The sequence below is a fragment of the Syngnathus typhle genome, linkage group LG1 (assembly GCF_033458585.1).
Source record: "Syngnathus typhle isolate RoL2023-S1 ecotype Sweden linkage group LG1, RoL_Styp_1.0, whole genome shotgun sequence".
Lineage (NCBI taxonomy): Eukaryota > Metazoa > Chordata > Actinopteri > Syngnathiformes > Syngnathidae > Syngnathus > Syngnathus typhle.
Window position 1 is genome coordinate 1,385,757 of NC_083738.1, and position 19,562 is coordinate 1,405,318.

Below are 19,562 nucleotides of genomic sequence, written 5' to 3' on the forward strand. Positions count from 1 at the left end.
ATAATATTGTTGTTTATGTGATAGTTATTTAAAATATAGTTTATATATCGTTGTATGGGCCTGTGGAATAATTGCAACTGCGGCGCGGCACACGGCATTGTTGACAAAGGACGATCGATAAAAGACGAGAAATTTGATCGATGGATTTAATGATTTGAAGCGACACAAATGGTTTGATAATATTGTTTATGTGATAGTTATTTAAAATATAGTTTATATATCGTTGTATGGGCCTGTGGAAAAATTTGAACTGCGGCGCGGCACAGGGCATTGTTGACAAAGGACGATCGATAAAAGACGAGAAATTTGATCGATGGATTTAATGATTTGGAGCAGGGATGTGGACTCGGTCGGATTTTTGCACCGAGTCCGGCCTCTTGACCATGAGTCCGAGTGCGGCTGTCCATTTTTTCTGTTAATTCATGTGACTGCTTAATCTTTATTCAAGGCTAATTTAGATCAAAATCTAAATAATTACAACAGTTTTGTGGTGGCTTTGTCTTTATTAAACATATAAACGAATACAATAAACAGATACTTTCAAGTTTTAATCATTGTTTACACCATTATAGCTCAGACATTTATCTAAACACAAATAATTAGTGACGACCCCATAACTATCGAAATACATCGTTGATATAACCTGGGTGACATAATCGTCCTTGACATTGGTACATAATGTAAAAATTAGCCTAAGTGCAACTCAACGTGGCCGCATTGATCGTAACTTACGCTCAGTTTCCCCCCCAAATCTAGAGGCAAAACATTGTTCTCTCGCTGCTCCAGGGTTTTTCCATCTTGGCTGCGCGCGGGGCATTGTGGGTCTTGTACGTGGACGCACACAGGCAGGCAGGCAGGCAAAAATAATGAAAATAAAATTCAATAACGTCACTGAGGCATCAGGGCTCGAAACTAACGATTGCCCGATTGCCCGGGGCAAGTAGCGATGGCAGACGGGCAAGTAGAATTTTTCCTCACTTGCCCGAACTTGCCCTGCCATAATACCATGTTTTCAAGCTGTAAAAAGACGATTTTGTGCATAATTTCTCGCAACTTCTGCCGCTTCTGGTCCGACATTTTGTTTTCTAGGGAGCGGTTAGTTTCTCGTGTAAGTCTGCAATACATTGATAACGGCAAAGCGCTTCGTAATTAAATGCATGCTCCGTCACCCGTCTCTGGCTCTTCTGCGCCTGCGCACCAGCAGAGCTTGTTTCCGGTTGGCGGATACGAAGGCATATGAAGGCAAAACTTATAGTGTTGTCTTTTTTATTGCAAAAATGTGTCGGGCAAGTAAAAATCCACTCCAAAAAAATTCGGGCAAGTAAAATTTTGTTTCGGGCAAGTAAAATTTTCTCCAACTTGCCAGAGGGCAACTTGGGCAAAAAATAAGCTTCGAGCCCTGGGCATATTTTAACGAACTCCACTTCATTTTATGGCTTTTTAGCCCGTGCAATGTTCCAAGCCAGTTGAAACAATGCAAGTGTGACAGTCTCTGAGTGCTTCGTAATTTTTTGAAAAACTGTACCTATTTTTCTGCCTGACTTTTCAAAGTCTCCAAACTTGTGCTTGCGAAATTCAGTACCTTTTGCAAAGTCCTTATCGATATTGGCATTAAGTGAGCTGAAGTGGCGCTGACCATTTGAAGCTTTTAAATGCGCCAATGACGTCCGACATCAGGCAGAATGGCTTGCCATAGCGTTCAACAAAAAACAACTTTAACTCTGTTAAAAACGTCCTGTGTTCATCGTCATATATTCGTTTAGCTGTGCATTTTTTCCTTGCCATTTTGGCAAGCGTCTTGTCAGCTTTTCTCGACCTATTGGGCACCCGTAGTCACAGTCGCCATTCATTAAAAAGCCAGCAAAACCAATCGCTCTGTTTGTCCCTCCTCCTTTGTGGGATTTCCCCTCACATGCATACGCGTTTGACCAAAAAACATATTGAACTCAAGCGAAGCAATTACGCATGACAAATAAACACAAATGTTTATTTTTCTTATTGTCGGACTCGGTGGACTCGGTCAAAATCAGCACAGAGTCCGAGTCCGGCAACAATGACCGAGTCCGACCGAGTCCGAGTCCACAGCCCTGATTTGGAGTGACACAAACGGTTTGATAATATTGTTGTTCATGTGAGTTATTTAAAATATAGTTTATATATCGTTGTATGGGCCTGTGGAATAATTTGGACTGCGGCGCGGCACATGGCATTGTTGACAAAGGACGATCGATGGATTTAATAAATTGGAGTGACACAAATGGTTTTATGAACGTTATTTATGTAATGTTTTTTTTAAATAACTGAATGTTACGTCAGGCCTGTTCTCAGCTCCTCGTTTGTGTTTGTCACGTTAGCATACCGTATCGTTTAGCCTGTTGTTGCTCGTTCATGTCTGTTCTTGGTGTTGGATTTTGTCGAATAAATTGCCCCCCCAAATGCGACTTATACTCTTTGGGCATTTTATGGCTGGTGCGACTTATACTCCGGAGCGACTTATAGTCCGAACATTACGGTATATTGTATTATATAATATTCTCTGTAAAGTGTTACTCTGTGCATATTCTGCATAATATAACATTTATTTATTTTGTACATAATTCAATATCAAATTCAAACATTTGTATCAAATGTCAATTTAACAATGAAGTTGTGATAAACATTTGAGCCTTTCGGTATACACGTTTTCCTCATTATTTGTTTACGAGGAACAAACACCTGTTGCAGGGGAAGAGGACCCACCAAACAGACATGGAAGAGGTACACAGAGCTTTGTCATCTTCCCTGTTGGAGGATCTGCTGGGGAAGCACGTCACTCAAGCCGAAAGGCAGCCACAGCCCCGATCTGCCTACGCCAGGGCTCAAGAATAAGTTAACAAGTACTGTACTAGTACTACAGCTCTCCGTCTCTCTGAGGACCATCTTGATTGGTGGGCAAGGAATGCAGTCCATTTTCCTCTTATTTCCAGGCTTGCAAAGACGTACCTGTGTATTCCAGGCACCAGTGTTGCGGCAGAACAAGTTTTTTCGACTGCAGGAGACATCATCACTGCACAAAATGTGGAAATGAGAAGGGAAAAAGGAAGTGGGTGTGAATTTCAAAATAAAAGATGTGAAGTTTTTGGTAAGTGGGAAGTTGTTGAATAGGTAGAAAAATGATGAACAGTTGAAAGTTGGAATGGGTTGAATCGGTTGAAAAATGTAGAAATGAGAAGGGAAAAAGGAATTGGGTGTGAATTTCAAAATAAAAGCTGTGAAGTTTTTGGTAAGTGGGAAGTTGTGGAATAGGTAGAAAAATGATGAACAGTTGAAAGTTGGAATGGGTTGAATCGGTTGAAAAATGTAGAAATTAGAGTAGAAAAAAGGAAATTTTAGAGAAATTTGGTTGAATTTCAAAATAAAAGATGTGAAGTTTTTGGTAAGTGGGAAGTTGTGGAATAGGTAGAGAAAAGATGAAGAGTTGAAAGTTGGAATGGGTTGAATCGGTTGAAAAATGTAGAAATGAGAAGGGAAAAGGGAGAAAGGAATTGGGTGTGAATTTCAAAATAAAAGATGAAAACGTGAAAATGTTGAATTTGGCAAGTTTGGGAATGTCCCCAATGTGATTTGAATGTGTTGAAGGATGTGAATTTCAAACTGGAACAACGTAAATGTGAAATGTTGAATCTCCCATTAAGAATGAATGGGGCAAAAATCGCCATAAATTTATGAATTATGCGAAAACGGAAAATTTTTGGAACGAGAAAAATGTGAGCAGTCGTGCCATGAATATTTGGAATAAGTGAAAAGTGGAACGGAGTGAATCGGTTGAAGTATGTGGAAGTAGTTAAGCGTCAAAAAAGTGGGCAGAAGATGTTGAATAATAACTAGAATTTGCAATTCCTGAAGGAATTGCGTGTGAAGGTGAAGAAGTGGAATAAATATTTAAGGAATGTTGCAGAATAATGTTGAAACGAGTTGAATCGGTTGAAAAATGTAGAAATGAGAAGGGAAAAAGGAACTGGGTGTGAATTTCAAAATAAAAGATGTGAAGTTTTTGTTAAGTTGTGGAATAGGTAGAAAAATGATGAACAATTGAAAGTTGGAATGGGGTGAATCGGTTGAAAAATGTAGAAATGAGAAGGGAAAAAGGAAGTGGGTGTGAATTTCAAAATAAAAGATGTGAAGTTTTTGGTAAGTGGGAAGTTGTGGAATAGGTAGAAAAATGATTAACAGTTGAAAGTTGGAATGGGTTGAATCGGTTGAAAAATGTAGAAATGAGAAGGGAAAAAGGAATTGGGAGTGAATTTCAAAATAAAAGATGTGAAGTTTTTGGTAAGTGGGAAGTTGTGGAATAGGTAGAAAAATGATGAACAGTTGAAAGTTGGAATGGGTTGAATCGGTTGAAAAATGTAGAAATGAGAAGGTAAAAAGGAATTGGGTGTGAATTTCAAAATAAAAGATGTGAAGTTTATGGTTAGTGGGAAGTTGTGGAATAGGTAGAAAAATGATGAACAGTTGAAAGTTGGAATGGGTGTAATCTGTTGAAAAATGTGGAAATGAGAAGGGAAAAAGGAAATATTGGAGAATTGGGTGTGAATTTCAAAATAAAAGACGTGAATTTTTTGGTAAGTGGGAAGTTGTGGAATAGGTAGTAAATTGATGAACAGTTGAAAGTTGGAATGGGTTGAATCGGTTGAAAAATGTAGAAATGAGAAGGGAAAAAGGAAATATTAGTGAATTGGGTGTGAATTTCAAAATAAAAGATGAAAACGTGAAAATGTTGAATTTGGCAAGTTTGGGAATGTCCCCAATGTGATTTGAATGTGTTGAATTACGTGAATTTCTAACTGGAACAACGTAAATGTGAAATGTTGAATCTGCCATTAAGAATGAATGGGGCAAAAATCGCCATAAATTTGTAAATTATGCGAAAACGGAATATTTTTGGAACGAGAAAAATGTGAGCACCCATGCCATGAATTTTTGGAATAAGTGAAAAGTGGAATGGAGTGAATCGGTTGAAGTATGTGCGAAGTAAGTTAATCAGCGAAAAAGTGAGCGGAATAAGTTGAATAATAATAAAGTATAGGAATAACAATAGTGTGAAGGTCTTCACTTTCACACTAATAAAGGACAGGAATAACAATAGTGTGAAGGTCTTCACCTTCACACTAATAATAAAGTGAATGGAGTAGAATAACATATGTGTGAAGGCCTTCGCCTTCACACAATAATAGAGAATGGTGTAGAATAACATATGTGTGAAGGCCTTCGCCTTCACACAATAAGAGGAGCAAAACTGAGCCAGTGTGCATACAGCAGACAGTAAGCATAGCGCAAAGTATAGGACGCTACGCAGAAAGGGGGAGAGAGTTCAGGATCCTAACAGCCTGGAGTATGAAGCTGTTGGTGAGTTTGGTGGTGCGGGAAGCAGATTATGATTCTGATTTCCCGCACTATAGGAGGAGAAGAAGCTTGAAACTCACTTCATCCTAGCTGAACTCAACATGAAATCAATACTTTTCCACCCATCGTCTTCTCTGGATGTAATTTACTTGAAAAAGACACACCACAAATTAAATCTGAACATTCTGTTTAATGTTCAGAAAAACACAACAGCAGTATACGACAGTATACAAAAGATTTCAATACTTTTTGTGCTAAACAACAGATAAACAGAATTTCAGAGCTGTGTCATAGATTATCCATCCTAATGGCCCTTTGTGAAACTTACGGTCAAACCACTCATGCCATTGAAAAACCCTTACGAGTAACTCCTCTGTAAGGTTCCCTCTGAGTCTCCACACATTCTCCTTAAGCCCCAAATTAATATTTATGGTATTTTCCGCAATATTAGGCACACTTAAAAACTTAAAATTTACTACAAAAAAACAGTGTACCTTGTATTGTAGAGCGCTTTAAATATGGATCAATTGATGAATTTGTTGATTCATACTAGTTCACAGCGCTAGGCCAAAATGTTTCATTACGTTTCAGTGCGACTAGTAAATTACAAGGTCGCATTGCTTTCAGAAGTACGCCAACCGTGATCAGGAGCGTCACAGAAGTAATCTACTACTAGTTGATCGCATGATATTTATAAAAAATAAAAAATTATTCTATAGGCCAGAATCCATCCCATCGCTTGATTAACATACAGGTAAGCCTGTCGGGAGGCAATCATAGTGAACCGCATATGCGCAATAGTGACCACACCCCCTCACCGCAGCAAGTTTGGCTGCGCAGACACAAACCCGGCACCAAACCTAACAAGCTAATCAACACATTACGCATCAACGCACGCACTCGCTTTTTTCGAAAGTTCATGACCATCAAAAATGAGTGGGGTTGCTGGACCAAGTAAGAAGCCAAACCGTATCACTTTCATGTGGAATGGGAGTTTGATTTTTTTTTTTCTTTACCTCATTGACTGGGTTGACATTTCCTTTAGCACAATTCCATCTAGTGGATGCATAACGCAACCCTAGTCAACCCCAGTTTGATGCAGTAGCTTCTATTCCATGCCCCTTTTAATCCGGTGCGCCCTATACATGAAAGAAAATTCTAAAATAAATTTAATGAAGGTGCACCTTATAATCCAGTGCACCTTATAGTGCAGAAAATACTGTATATATCAGGAGTTTCTAATGTATCCACAATTAAGCAGTTTTAGACTTACGAATGATACCCCCAGGCAGTGCATCATGCACAAACTTATCTATAAAAGATGCCTTTTTGGAGAGATAGGGATTGTGTGTTTTATCTTCAATCCTTTGTGATATTTTCTGTCATATTGTTTATTTTATGTTATGTTTTTGTAAATTAATAATTTTTATTTTACTTCCAGCGGCAGATAAGTTTCAGCTACTTACATCAGCTCCATTCTTTTCTAACACCTCTTGGCTGCTGCAAAATGGAATTTCCACATGTGGGACTTGTAAAAAATCAAAATTAAATCAACACAGTAAGTACAACCGAATATTTACCTCCAATGCTGCATACCAGGTGGCAGCTTCCTTGTTTTTCTCCTCTGTGGTTTGCTTGAGGTTGTGATGTAGGCCCCTATTGGTCAATTCTAGCTGATGCTCTTTGTGCTTTGATTCTTTTAGTGCCAGTTCCAACTCCAACTGCAAGATAAAAAATAATAAAGCTTTACCACACAACACGATACATCCATATTTTGTGTGCAACAAAAGTGCAGATAAATGTCTCCTTCACCTTTGTGTTCTCTAACTCCAGAACAGTTTTCCGCAGATCCAAGGACTCTGATGTACATGAACTCTGAGTGTCTTCATTCAGAACTCGAATCTCATCCATCTTATTCTTCAGCACCTTGGTTTGTAATTCAAGCTTTTCTTTCAGCTGTTTCTCAATCAGCTGTGACTCATCCAGAGCAGATTGTAAATGTGTCACCTATAAGAAATAAATGTGTGAGAATCAAAACTTTAGGGAATGCAAACAGCTCCCTGTTGTTATTTAAAATATAAATAATAAAAAAACACACAACTAAGAATAGAACCAAACGTATACTCTAGGGCAGTGTTTTTCAACCGGGGTGCCGCGGCACACTGGTGTGCCGCAAAATATTGTCAGGGGTGCCATGGGAAATTCTCCAATTTGTGCGCCTGTGCGGTGTAGCGCCCAGCAGAGTAATCATATCTACCATATCAGAAGGAGGCAGCAGCAGGTAGCGAATTGCCTTGTGCTTGCAGACGAGAAAATTGGTGACGCATGGATGCAGCGGCAGGTATATGGGATGCCCATGCAGGTAGCATTGACAGCGACGTTGTCATTGTGGATAGCGAGACAAGTAGATAGTGACAGTGATGGAGAAGTTGGAAAAAATAAAATACTGACACTGTACTCAGCACCCACTGGTGTGCCGTGAGAGACGTTCAGCTGTGCCGTGGGATTGTCAAACATTAATTACGGAGCGAATTGTAAACAGGATCGCCAAACCAATGGTCAGTTCGGGCAAGGCCTGGTCAGCCACTTGCTAATCGTGCGTGGAGAATCAGAGAATCCTGAGATTTCATATTGTGTCGGTCTGATTGTATTGCGTCGGCACATGTTCAGTTTATGTGTGTGTTGCTGTGTGCTTTTGCGAACAGTGACAGACACGATGACAGTTGTAGTGCGTTTGTGGTCCAATGGAAATCAGAGCATGCAGTTCAACCGGAGAACCTGGATTGGTTATTTTTCACATACATAAAATAAACAGTCAAGTCGAGACACCTCGACTGTGATAGCCACTCAGCTGCTGTCAGAACAGCAGAGCGTCTTTAAAAGTGACTTTGTTCTTATTGTTGCAATATTTATAGACCTAGTCTAAAACAGTAAACAAAATCACGTTGATTCTTTATTTTAATCACGATCACTTTAAATAGTTCATTTCTTACACCGTCTAAAACCTTTTTAAAAAACTGTCACTTATTTAAAAAAAGGAATACAATTTAAAGAATATTTAGTATGTATTTCTAATAAATTATTCAACTCTCCATACATATGTCTTTCGTTGTAATATAACTGATGTTAATATAGAAGCATAACAGATTTTTGTTGGCGGTGTGCCGTGAGATTTTTTCCAATGAAAAGGTGTGCCGTGAATGAAAAAAAGTTGGGAAACACTGCTCTAGGGCTGCATTTAAAAATATATTAATCTGTTGACTATTGTATTAACTGAATTCCCATCCCTTTATTTAAAAATAGGACTAATTTCAAATTTACAAACCAGAAAATGCACAAACTAGTTTCCAGTCTATAAATTGCACCAGAGTATAAATCGCACTAGTTTCTTTGGGGATGGCTACTGCCTACACCAGGGGTGCCCAAACTTTTTCAGCTCGCGAGCTACTTTTGAAATGACCAAGTCACAAAGATATACCCACTAAAAAAAATTATAATTTTATATAGTATATACGTACTTTGCACAAACGAAAGTATTTATGGACCAATGGCGGCGGACAGACCCTTCTCACCCAGGTCACAGTTTGTTCGAACTACTTCCCTCCGGACAGCGTTACAGAGCGCTGTACGCTAAAACCAGCAGACACAGACACAGCTTCTTTACCCAGGCTGTCGCTCTGATTAACTCAAACCAATCATAGAGTCTCAGAGACATCACTGGGCAATAACATCCTGTTCTTGCCACTTAAATGGTGTTAATAACCGGAATGCTGTTAGTCATTTAAATGTTGTACAGCAGGGGTATCCAAACTTTTTGCAATACGGGCCCGATTTGATAAAGTGAAGCGGCCCGTGAGGCAATAGTTTTTCCCGGACATTTTTTAATTATAAAAATGTCATGCAAATACACACTGTTATAAAACAAATTTCATTTTCCCAATTGTCTTTATTTTTTAGATGACAAAATAACCAGATACTCAGGCAGATGTGAACAACTCTAAAAACACAAAATCTGACTTTCATTCATATCTGAAGAGTCAGATAACATTGGAAAAAAACGGTTGTAAATACCTTAAATTTACATGAATTTAAAATTATTTTTGCCTCATAAAGATTTTAAACAGGACTTAAGTAATGCAAAGTTGTCTGTTATTATTAAAACAAGTGAATTTTGCTCTTGTCATTTACAATATTTTTCAGAAAGTAATAGTTTGTGTCACGTCGACAGGTTTATAACAGTTTTAACATGGCCACTTCGTAATATTTAATATTAAGTAATATTTACTTTTCACTCACAGCCCCGTGTGAAGAATCGCTGTTGCGAAGCCAGTTCAGCTTGGAGCTGCTTCACTTTAACAGCGCGGTCACTCCCTGTTAGCTTGTCGTATGTGTTAGCATGTTTAGTCTGATGGTGTCTCTAGGTTGAAATCCTTAAACAAGGCAACCATCTCTTTAGAATTTATACAAACACAATTGCCTTGATTTTGAGTGAAGAAGTAATGTAATGCCCATCTCTCTTGAAAGCGACGGCCCTCAATGTCAACTTTCCTCGTTTTCTTTGCAGTCGTCATGGCAGAAATGAGCGAAGAAGGTTGGTGATGCCACCTTTTGGTAATAGGAGGATTTAATGTTTCAAGTTTCATGATTGTTTTTTATTCAATTTGACAGTGCAGGCGGGCCATTATAAGACCAAAGCTGCGGGCCGTATGAAATCTGAACGGGGGCCGGATTTGGCCTGTTTGGACATGCCTGTTAGAGACTGAAATCAACCGGAGTCAAATTCCTTGTTTGGCATGCACAAGTTTGGCCAATGAAGCTGATTCTGATTCTGATTGGTTTAGCACCCCAATCTATGTACCTAAAACGTAGAGTGCTGTGATTGGTTCATTCAGTGCTTGTATATTACGTCTCTGTGTGGCAGAAGCCACATGAAACAACTTTACGGAGTTGCACAAACGGTAGTACCATATTTTCCGCACTATTAGGGGCACTTAAAAACATAAAATTTACTCAAAAAAACACAGTGCGCCTTATAATGCAGAGCGTCTTATATATGGATCAATTGATGAATTTGTTGATCTATACTGGTTGTACACAGCGCTCTGCCAAAATGTTTCAGTACGTTTTAGTACGACTAATAAATTACAAGGTCGCATCACTTCCCAGCATTACGGCAACAGTGGTTAGGGGGCATCACTGAATAGCTGTTGTACGCGCTAGGCTATTTCATTTCATTTCAAAATAGGCTGTTCCGTTAATGTTTGAGTACATTTACGGGTCAATATCCAACTGAATCATAAATAAGCAGCACCAATGTGTTAAATCAGTCTTTAGTCGGTTCCGATCACTTTTATGGGAGAGAGTTTGAGAAACGTGATTGTTTACAGGGGGCCGCTGTGACATTTTGCTGAGGCTCATGGGAGTCTGCGAGCTGAGGCTCATGGGTGTTTGCGGGTGGCTAATGCTATAGTTATAGCTGCTATACGCACGAGGCTATTTCATTTCAAAATAGGCTGCTCCGTTAATGTTTCGAGTAAATTTACGGACCGGTATGGAAGGGAAACATAAGTAAGCAGTACCAATGTGTTAGATCGAACTTTCAAACAATCACTTTTATTTACGTGTGGTGTCCCACAGGGATCGGTTCTCGGACCAATTCTTTTTAATATTTATATGATTCCGCTTGGCGACATAATACGTATATATAATATTAGTTTTCAATGCTATGCGGATGACACCCAATTATATATGCCGTTATCGATGACAGATCCGCGGGATTGTTGTAATCTTGAGGCGTGCCTTGCGGAGATCAAACAATGGATGTCTCTCAACTTCCTTCGTCTTAACCCAGATAAAACTGAGATGTTGATAATTGGGCCAACTCGTTATCAACACTTATTCAAGGAAACCGCTATAAGTATAGATAACCGTACTATCACTCAAAGCGATACTGTAACTAATCTCGGGGTAATATTTGACCGAACTCTCTCCTTTCAAAAGCACATTAAGAATATAACCAGAATTGCGTTTTTTCACCTTCGTAATATTGCAAAGATTCGTCCGATCCTCTCGACCGGTGATGCAGAAACTATTATTCATGTGTTTGTCACGTCGCGCCTGGACTACTGTAATGTACTATTATCGGGTCTTCCTAAGTCCCACATCAAAAGTCTACAGTTAGTACAAAATGCTGCTCCAAGGCTGCTCTCTCGGACAAGAAAATTTGATCACATTACCCCAATACTAGCCAACTTACATTGGCTCCCCGGTCCATTTAAGATGTGATTTCAAGGTTCTTCTATTAACCTATAAATCACTGCGTGGCTTAGCGCCTCCATATCTCGTCGACCTAGTTGTTCCTTATGTTCCGTCTCGTAACCTTCGTTTGCGAAACGCTACCCTTTTAGTGACACAGAGGTCTGCAGGCTCTAGGAGCATTTTCTATTCGGGCTCCAGAGCTTTGGAATGCCCTACCAATGGATATTAGAACTGCTACTTCAGTAGAAACATTTAAGACACGTTTAAAGACACATTTCTATGACATGGCCTTTAACTAACTTGTAGTGGCCGATTTGGCTGCAGTTTGTTTTCTCTCCCTCTCCACCCCCTCCCTCCCCCCTCCCCGGCCGGGGAGGTGGTTAAGTGGCACCCATGCTGACAGTGGCTATCTGGATTCTCGTGGGTCAATTCAGGATGGGGGAACTGCAGCTCAACCTCCTCGTAGACACTGCCAGGACAATTGAGGGCTCCTTCGGCAGCCCTCTGCTCTGACATGGACATCCACTTGTTATTTCATTGATGTTAATGTATCATTTGTGCTGTGCCCTCTCTGCATCCATTCCAACCTGGTGATCCTGAAAGGGGGATCCTTCCATCTGTGGTCCCTTCTCAAGGTTTCTTATTTTCCCTCAGTAGGGTTTTTTAAGTTTTTCCTTGCCCTTTTGGGAGCTGAAGATCAGGGGATGCTTTGAGAATAATTGTCAATTTCTGTCTATGTGAAGCCCTTTGAGACTGCTTGTGATTTAGGGCTATACAAATAAACTTGACTTGACTTGACTTTATAGGAGATCATTTGAGAAAGGTGATGAAGGTTCAGGGTGATGAGCTGTGTTGCTTTTACGCCAAACATATTGTTTTGCATTGTGGCCAAAAAGTTAAATTTTGGTTTCATCTTCCACACGTTTGGTGTGTCTCCCGGGTGGCTTGTGGCAAACTTTAAATGAGACTTTTTATGGATATCTTTGAGAAATGGCTTTCTTCTTGCCACTCTTCCATAAAGGCCAGATTTGTGCAGTGCACGACTGATTGTTGTCCTATGGACAGACTCTCCCACCTCAGCTGTAGTTATCTGCAGTTCATCCAGAGTGATCATGGGCCTCTTGGCTGCATCTCTGATCAGTCTTCTCCTTGTTTGAGATGAAAGTTTGGAGGGACGGCCGGGTCTTGGTAGATTTGCAGTGGTCTGATACTCCTTCCATTTCAATATAATTGCTTGCACAGTGCTCCTTGAGATGTTTAAAGCTTGGGAAATCTTTTTGTATCCAAATCCGGCTTTAAACTTCTCCACAACAGTATCTCGGACCTGCCTGGTGTGTTCCTTTGTCTTCATGGTTCTCTCTGCGCTTTAAACAGAACCCTGAGACCTGAAAAATGTAGAAATTAGAGTAGAAAAAAGGAAATTTTAGAGAATTTTGGTTGAATTTCAAAATAAAAGATGTGAAGTTTTTGGTGAGTGGGAAGTTGTGGAATAGGTAGAGAAAAGATGAACAGTTGAAAGTTGGAATGGGTTGAATCGGTTGAAAAATGTAGAAATGAGAAGGGAAAAGGGAAAAAGGAATTGGGTGTGAATTTCAAAATAAAAGATGAAAATGTGAAAATGTTGAATTTGGCAAGTTTGGGAATGTCCCCAATGTGTTGAATTATGTGAATTTCAAACTGGAACAATGTAAATGTGAAATGATGAATCTGCCATTAAGAATGAATGGGGTAAAATTCGCCGTAAATTTGTGAATTTTGCGAAAACGGAAAATTTTTGGAAGGAGAAAAATGTGAGCAGTCGTGCCATGAATATTTGGAATAAGTGAAAAGTGGAATGGAGTGAATCGGTTGAAGTATGTGGAAGTAGTTAAGCGTCAAAAAAGTGAGCGGATGTTGAATAATAATAACTAGAATTTGCAATTCCTGAAGGAATTGCGTGTGAAGGTGAAGAAGTTGAATAAATATTTAAGGAATGTTGCAGAATGATGTTGAAACGAGTTGAATCGGTTGAAAAATGTAGAAATGAGAAGGGAAAAGGAACTGGGTGTGAATTTCAAAATAAAAGATGTGAAGTTTTTGGTAAGTTGTGGAATAGGAAAAAAACTGATGAACAGTTGAAAGTTGGAATGGGTTGAATCGGTTGAAAAATGTAGAATTGAGAAGGGAAAAAGGAAATGGGTGTGAATTTCAAAATAAAAGACGTGAAGTTTTTGGTAAGTGGGAAGTTGTGGAATAGGTAGAAAAAGTGATGAACAGTTGAAAGTTGGAATGGGTTGAATCGGTTGAAAAATGTAGAAATGAGAAGGGAAAAAGGAAGTGGGTGTGAATTTCAAAATAAAAGATGTGAAGTTTTTGGTAAGTGGGAAGTTGTGGAATAGGTAGAAAAATGATGAACAGTTGAAAGTTGGAATGGGTTGAATCGGTTGAAAAATGTAGAAATGAGAAGGAAAAAAGGAATTGGGAGTGAATTTCAAAATAAAAGATGTGAAGTTTTTGGTAAGTGGGAATTTGTGGAATAGGTAGAAAAATGATGAACAGTTGAAAGTTGGAATGGGTTGAATCGGTTGAAAAATGTAGAAATGAGAAGGGAAAAAGGAAGTGGGTGTGAATTTCAAAATAAAAGATGTGAAGTTTTTGGGAAGTTGTGGAATAGGTAAAAAAATGATGAACAGTTGAAAGTTGGAATGGGTTGAATCGGTTGAAAAATGTAGAAATTAGAGTAGAAAAACGAAATTTTAGAGAATTTTGGTTGAATTTCAAAATAAAAGATGTGAAGTTTTTGGTAAGTGGGAAGTTGTGGAATAGGTAGGCAAAAGATGAATAGTTGAAAGTTGGAATGAGTTGAATCGGTGGAAAAATGTAGAAGTTAGAAGTGAAAAAGGAAATTTTATGAAATTTTGCAACATTTTATGCAAATATTAAAAGTGAAAACGTGAAAATTTTGAATTTGGGAAGTTTGGGAATGTCCCCAATGTGATTTGAATGTGTTGAATGATGTGAATTTCAAACTGGAACAACGTAAATGTGAAATGTTGAATCTGCCATTAAGAATGAATGGGGCAAAAATCGCCATAAATTTATGAATTATGCGAAAACGGAAAATTTTTGGAACGAGAAAAATGTGAGCAGTCGTGCCATGAATATTTGGAATAAGTGAAAAGTGGAATGGAGTGAATCGGTTGAAGTATGTGGAAGTAGTTAAGCGTCAAAAAAGTGGGCAGAAGATGTTGAATAATAATAATAACTAGAATTTGCAATTCCTGAAGGAATTGCGTGTGAAGGTGAAGAAGTTGAATAAATATTGAAGGAATGTTCCTGAATGATGTTGAAACGAGTTGAATCGGTTGAAAAATGTAGAAATGAGAAGTGAAAAAGGAAGTGGGTGTGAATTTCAAAATAAAAGATGTGAAGTTTTTGGTAAGTTGTGGAATAGGTAGAAAAATGATGAACAGTTGAAAGTTGGAATGGGTTGAATCGGTTGAAAAATGTAGAAATGAGAAGGGAAAAATGAATTGGGTGTGAATTTCAAAATAAAAGACGTGAAGTTTTTGGTAAGTGGGAAGTTGTGGAATAGGTAGAAAAATGACAGTTGAAAGTTGGAATGGGTTGAATCGGTTGAAAAATGTAGAAATGAGAAGGGAAAAGGAAATTGTGTGAATTTCAAAATAAAAGAAGTGAAGTTTTTGGTAAGTGGGAAGTTGTTGAATAGGTAGAAAAATGATGAACAGTTGAAAGTTGGAATGGGTTGAATCGGTTGAAAAATGTAGAAATTAGAGTAGAAAAAAGGAAATTTGAGAGAATTTTGGTTGAATTTCAAAATAAAAGATGTGAAGTTTTTGGTAAGTGGGAAGTTGTGGAATAGGTAGAGAAAAGATGAACAGTTGAAAGTTGGAATGGGTTGAATCGGTTGAAAAATGTAGAAATGAGAAGGGAAAAAGGAATTGGTTGTGAATTTCAAAATAAAAGAAGTGAAGTTTTTGGTAAGTGGGAAGTTGTTGAATAGGAAGAGAAAAGATGAACAGTTGAAAGTTGGAATGGGTTGAATCGGTTGAAAAATGTAGAAATGAGAAGGGAAAAGGGAAAAAGGAATTGGGTGTGAATTTCAAAATAAAAGATGAAAACGTGAAAATGTTGAATTTGGCAAGTTTGGGAATGTCCCCAATGTGATTTGAATGTGTTGAATTATGTGAATTTCAAACTGGAACAACGTAAATGTGAAATGTTGAATCTGCCATTAAGAATGAATGGGGCGAAATTCGGCATAAATTTGTGAATTTTGCGAAAACGGAAAATTTTTGGAACGAGAAAAATGTGAGCAGACGTGTCATGAATATTTGGAATAAGTGAAAAGTGGAATGGAGTGAATAGGTTGAAGTATGTGGAAGTAGTTAAGCGTCAAAAAAGTGGGCAGAAGATGTTGAATAATAATAATAACTAGAATTTGCAATTCCTGAAGGAATTGCGTGTGAAGGTGAAGAAGTTGAATAAATATTTAAGGAATGTTGCAGAATGATGTTGAAACGAGTTGAATCGGTTGAAAAATCTAGAAATGAGAAGGGAAAAAGGAACTGGGTGTGAATTTCAAAATAAAAGATGTGAAATTTTTGGTAAGTTGTGGAATAGGTAAAAAGAATGATGAACAGTTGAAAGTTGGAATGGGTTGAATGGGTTGAAAAATGTAGAAATGAGAAGGGAAAAAGGAATTGGGTGTGAATTTCAAAATAAAAGATGAAAACGTGAAAATGTTGAATTTGGCAAGTTTGGGAATGTGCCCAATGTGATTTGAATGTGTTGAATGATGTGAATTTCAAACTGGAACAACGTAAATGTGAAATGTTGAATCTGCCATTAAGAATGAATGGGGCAAAATTCGCCGTAAATTTGTGAATTTTGCGAAAACGGAAAATTTTTGGAAGGAAAAAAAAGTGAGCAGACGTGCCATGAATATTTGGAATAAGTGAAAAGTGGAATGGAGTGAATAGGTTGAAGTATGTGGAAGTAGTTAAGCGTCAAAAAAGTGAGCGGAAGTTGAATAATAATAATAACTAGAATTGCAATTTCGGAAGAAATTGCGTGTGAAGGCGAAGGCAGATGTTAAGTTACAAACGTTAAGCGTTAAAAATGATGAGCGGGAAGAATACAAAAGGAAAATAGATAATTGTGAAATAAGTGGGAAAATGTTACAAATACATGTTACAAAAAGGTACAAATGATAAGCGTTAAAAATGAAACGTTACAAATGTTACAAAAAAGGTACAAATGATAAGCGTTGAAAATGATAAGGGGGAAGAATAAAGAGTAAAATAATTTATGACTCCCAATGTGGGAATCGAACCCACTACAGGAAACTGGCTCGGGTTGACATTTCCATTGTGTTTCCGACTGAGCTAATGAGGATCCTTCCTTCTTGCTGGTTGAATTTGGTTAATGTAATGAATGTGTTTGTTGAATGCGAATGCGTAATCAAAGTGGTGGAAATTGCTTAATGTAATGAATGTTGAATGCGAATGACAAAAGTTACAAATGATAACCGTTGAAAATGATAACCGGGAAGGATAAAGAGTAAAATAAATAATGACGCCCAATGTGGGAATCGAACTGACGCGGGTTTTGATACCACTCGGGAATGATGCTCGTGTACTGGAATCACTTGTGTTTCCCACGAGCTAATTGAGTCCCTTACTATGTCGTGGTTGCAATTGGTTAATGTAATGAATGTGTTTGTTGAATGCGAATACGTAATCAAAGTGGTGGAAATTGCTTAATGTAATGAATGTTGAATGCGAATGTTAGTTACAAATGATAAGCGTTGAAAATGATAAGCGGGAAGAATAAAGAGTAAAATAATTAATGACGCCCAATGTGGGAATCGAACCCACTACAGGAAACTGGCTCGGGTTGACATTGCCATTAAGAATGAATGGGGAAATAAAAGGCACAAATTTGCTAATTACTTAAAAACGGTAAATGTTATGTAGGGGAAAAAAGGTGGCAAGCTTGCCATGAATTTTCGGAACGTGTGAAAGTTTGAACGAGGTGAATCGGTTGAAGCATGTGGGAGTAGTTAGATGTCAAAAAAGTGGGAGGAATAAGTTGTTTAATAATAATAACTAGAATTGCAATTTCGGAAGAAATTGCGTGTGAAGGCGAAGGCAGATGTTAAGTTACAAACGTTAAGCGTTAAAAATGATGAGCGGGAAGAATACAAAGGGAAAATAGATAATTGTGAAATAAATGGGAAAATGTTACAAATACATGTTACAAAAAGGTACAAATGATAAGCGTTAAAAATGAAACGTTACAAATGTTAAAAAAAAGGTACAAATGATAAGCGTTGAAAATGATAAGGGGGAAGAATAAAGAGTAAAATAATTTATGACTCCCAATGTGGGAATCGAACCCACTACAGGAAACTGGCTCGGGTTGACATTTCCATTGTGTTTCCGACTGAGCTAATGAGGATCCTTCCTTCTTGCTGGTTGAATTTGGTTAATGTAATGAATGCGTTTGTTGAATGCGAATGCGTAATCAAAGTGGTGGAAATTGCTTAATGTAATGAATGTTGGATGCGAATGACAAAAGTTACAAATGATAACCGTTGAAAATGATAACCGGGAAGGATAAAGAGTAAAATAAATAATGACGCCCAATGTGGGAATCGAACTGACGCGGGTTTTGATACCACTCGGGAATGATGCTCGTGTACTGGAATCACTTGTGTTTCCCACGAGCTAATTGAGTCCCTTACTATGTCGTGGTTGCAATTGGTTAATGTAATGAATGTGTTTGTTGAATGCGAATACGTAATCAAAGTGGTGGAAATTGCTTAATGTAATGAATGTTGAATGCGAATGTTAGTTACAAATGATAAGCGTTGAAAATGATAAGCGGGAAGAATAAAGAGTAAAATAATTAATGACGCCCAATGTGGGAATCGAACCCACTACAGGAAACTGGCTCGGGTTGACATTGCCATTAAGAATGAATGGGGAAATAAAAGGCACAAATTTGCTAATTACTTAAAAACGGTAAATGTTATGAACGCGAAAAATACTGGCAAGCGTGCCATGAATTTTTGGAACGTGTGAAAGGTTGAACGAGGTGAATCAGTTGAAGCATGTGGGAGTAGTTAGATGTCAAAAAAGTGGGAGGAATAAGTTGTTTAATAATAAAGTACAATATCAATGTGTGAAGGCCTTCGCCTTCACACAATAAAGTAGAATAACAATGTGTGAAGGCCTTCGCCTTCACACAATAATAACTAGAATTTGCAATTCCTGAAGGAATTGCGTGTGAAGGTGAAGAAGTTGAATAAATATTTAAGGAATGTTGCAGAACGACGTTGAAACGAGTTGAATCGGTTGAAAAATGTGGAAATGAGAAAGGAAAAAGGAAATGGGTGTGAATTTCAAAATAAAAGATGTGAAGTTTTTGTTAAGTTGTGGAATAGGTAAAGAAATGATGAACAGTTGAAAGTTGGAATGGGTTGAATCGGTTGAAAAATGTAGAAATGAGAAGGGAAAAAGGAATTGGGCGGGAATTTCAAAATAAAAGATGTGAATTTTTTGGTAAGTGGGAAGTTGGGGAATAGGTAGAAAAATGATGAACAGTTGAAAGTTGGAATGGGTTGAATCGGTTGAAAAATGTAGAAATGAGAAGGGAAAAAGGAATTGTGCGTGATTTTCAAAATAAAAGATGTGAATTTTTTGGTTAGTGGGAAGTTGTGGAATAGGTAGAAAAATGATGAACAGTTGAAAGTTGGAATGGGTTGAATCGGTTGAAAAATGTAGAAATGAGAAGGGAAAAGGGAATTGGGCGTGAATTTCAAAATAAAAGATGTGAATTTTTTGGTAAGTGGGAAGTTGTGGAATAGGTAGAAAAATGATAAACAGTTGAAAGTTGGAATGGGTTGAATCGGT

General features: G+C 38.0%; 1 protein-coding gene across 1 annotated transcript in view; it reads right to left on the reverse strand.

The window, feature by feature from the left end:
• spdl1 (spindle apparatus coiled-coil protein 1) overlaps window positions 1-19,562 on the reverse strand; it is a 204,884-nt gene that overhangs the window by 141,675 nt on the left and 43,647 nt on the right. Inside the window, 2 exon segments of the mRNA XM_061276665.1 lie at window positions 6,966-7,106; window positions 7,198-7,392. Of these exon segments, the coding sequence (XP_061132649.1) occupies window positions 6,966-7,106; window positions 7,198-7,392 (336 nt within the window).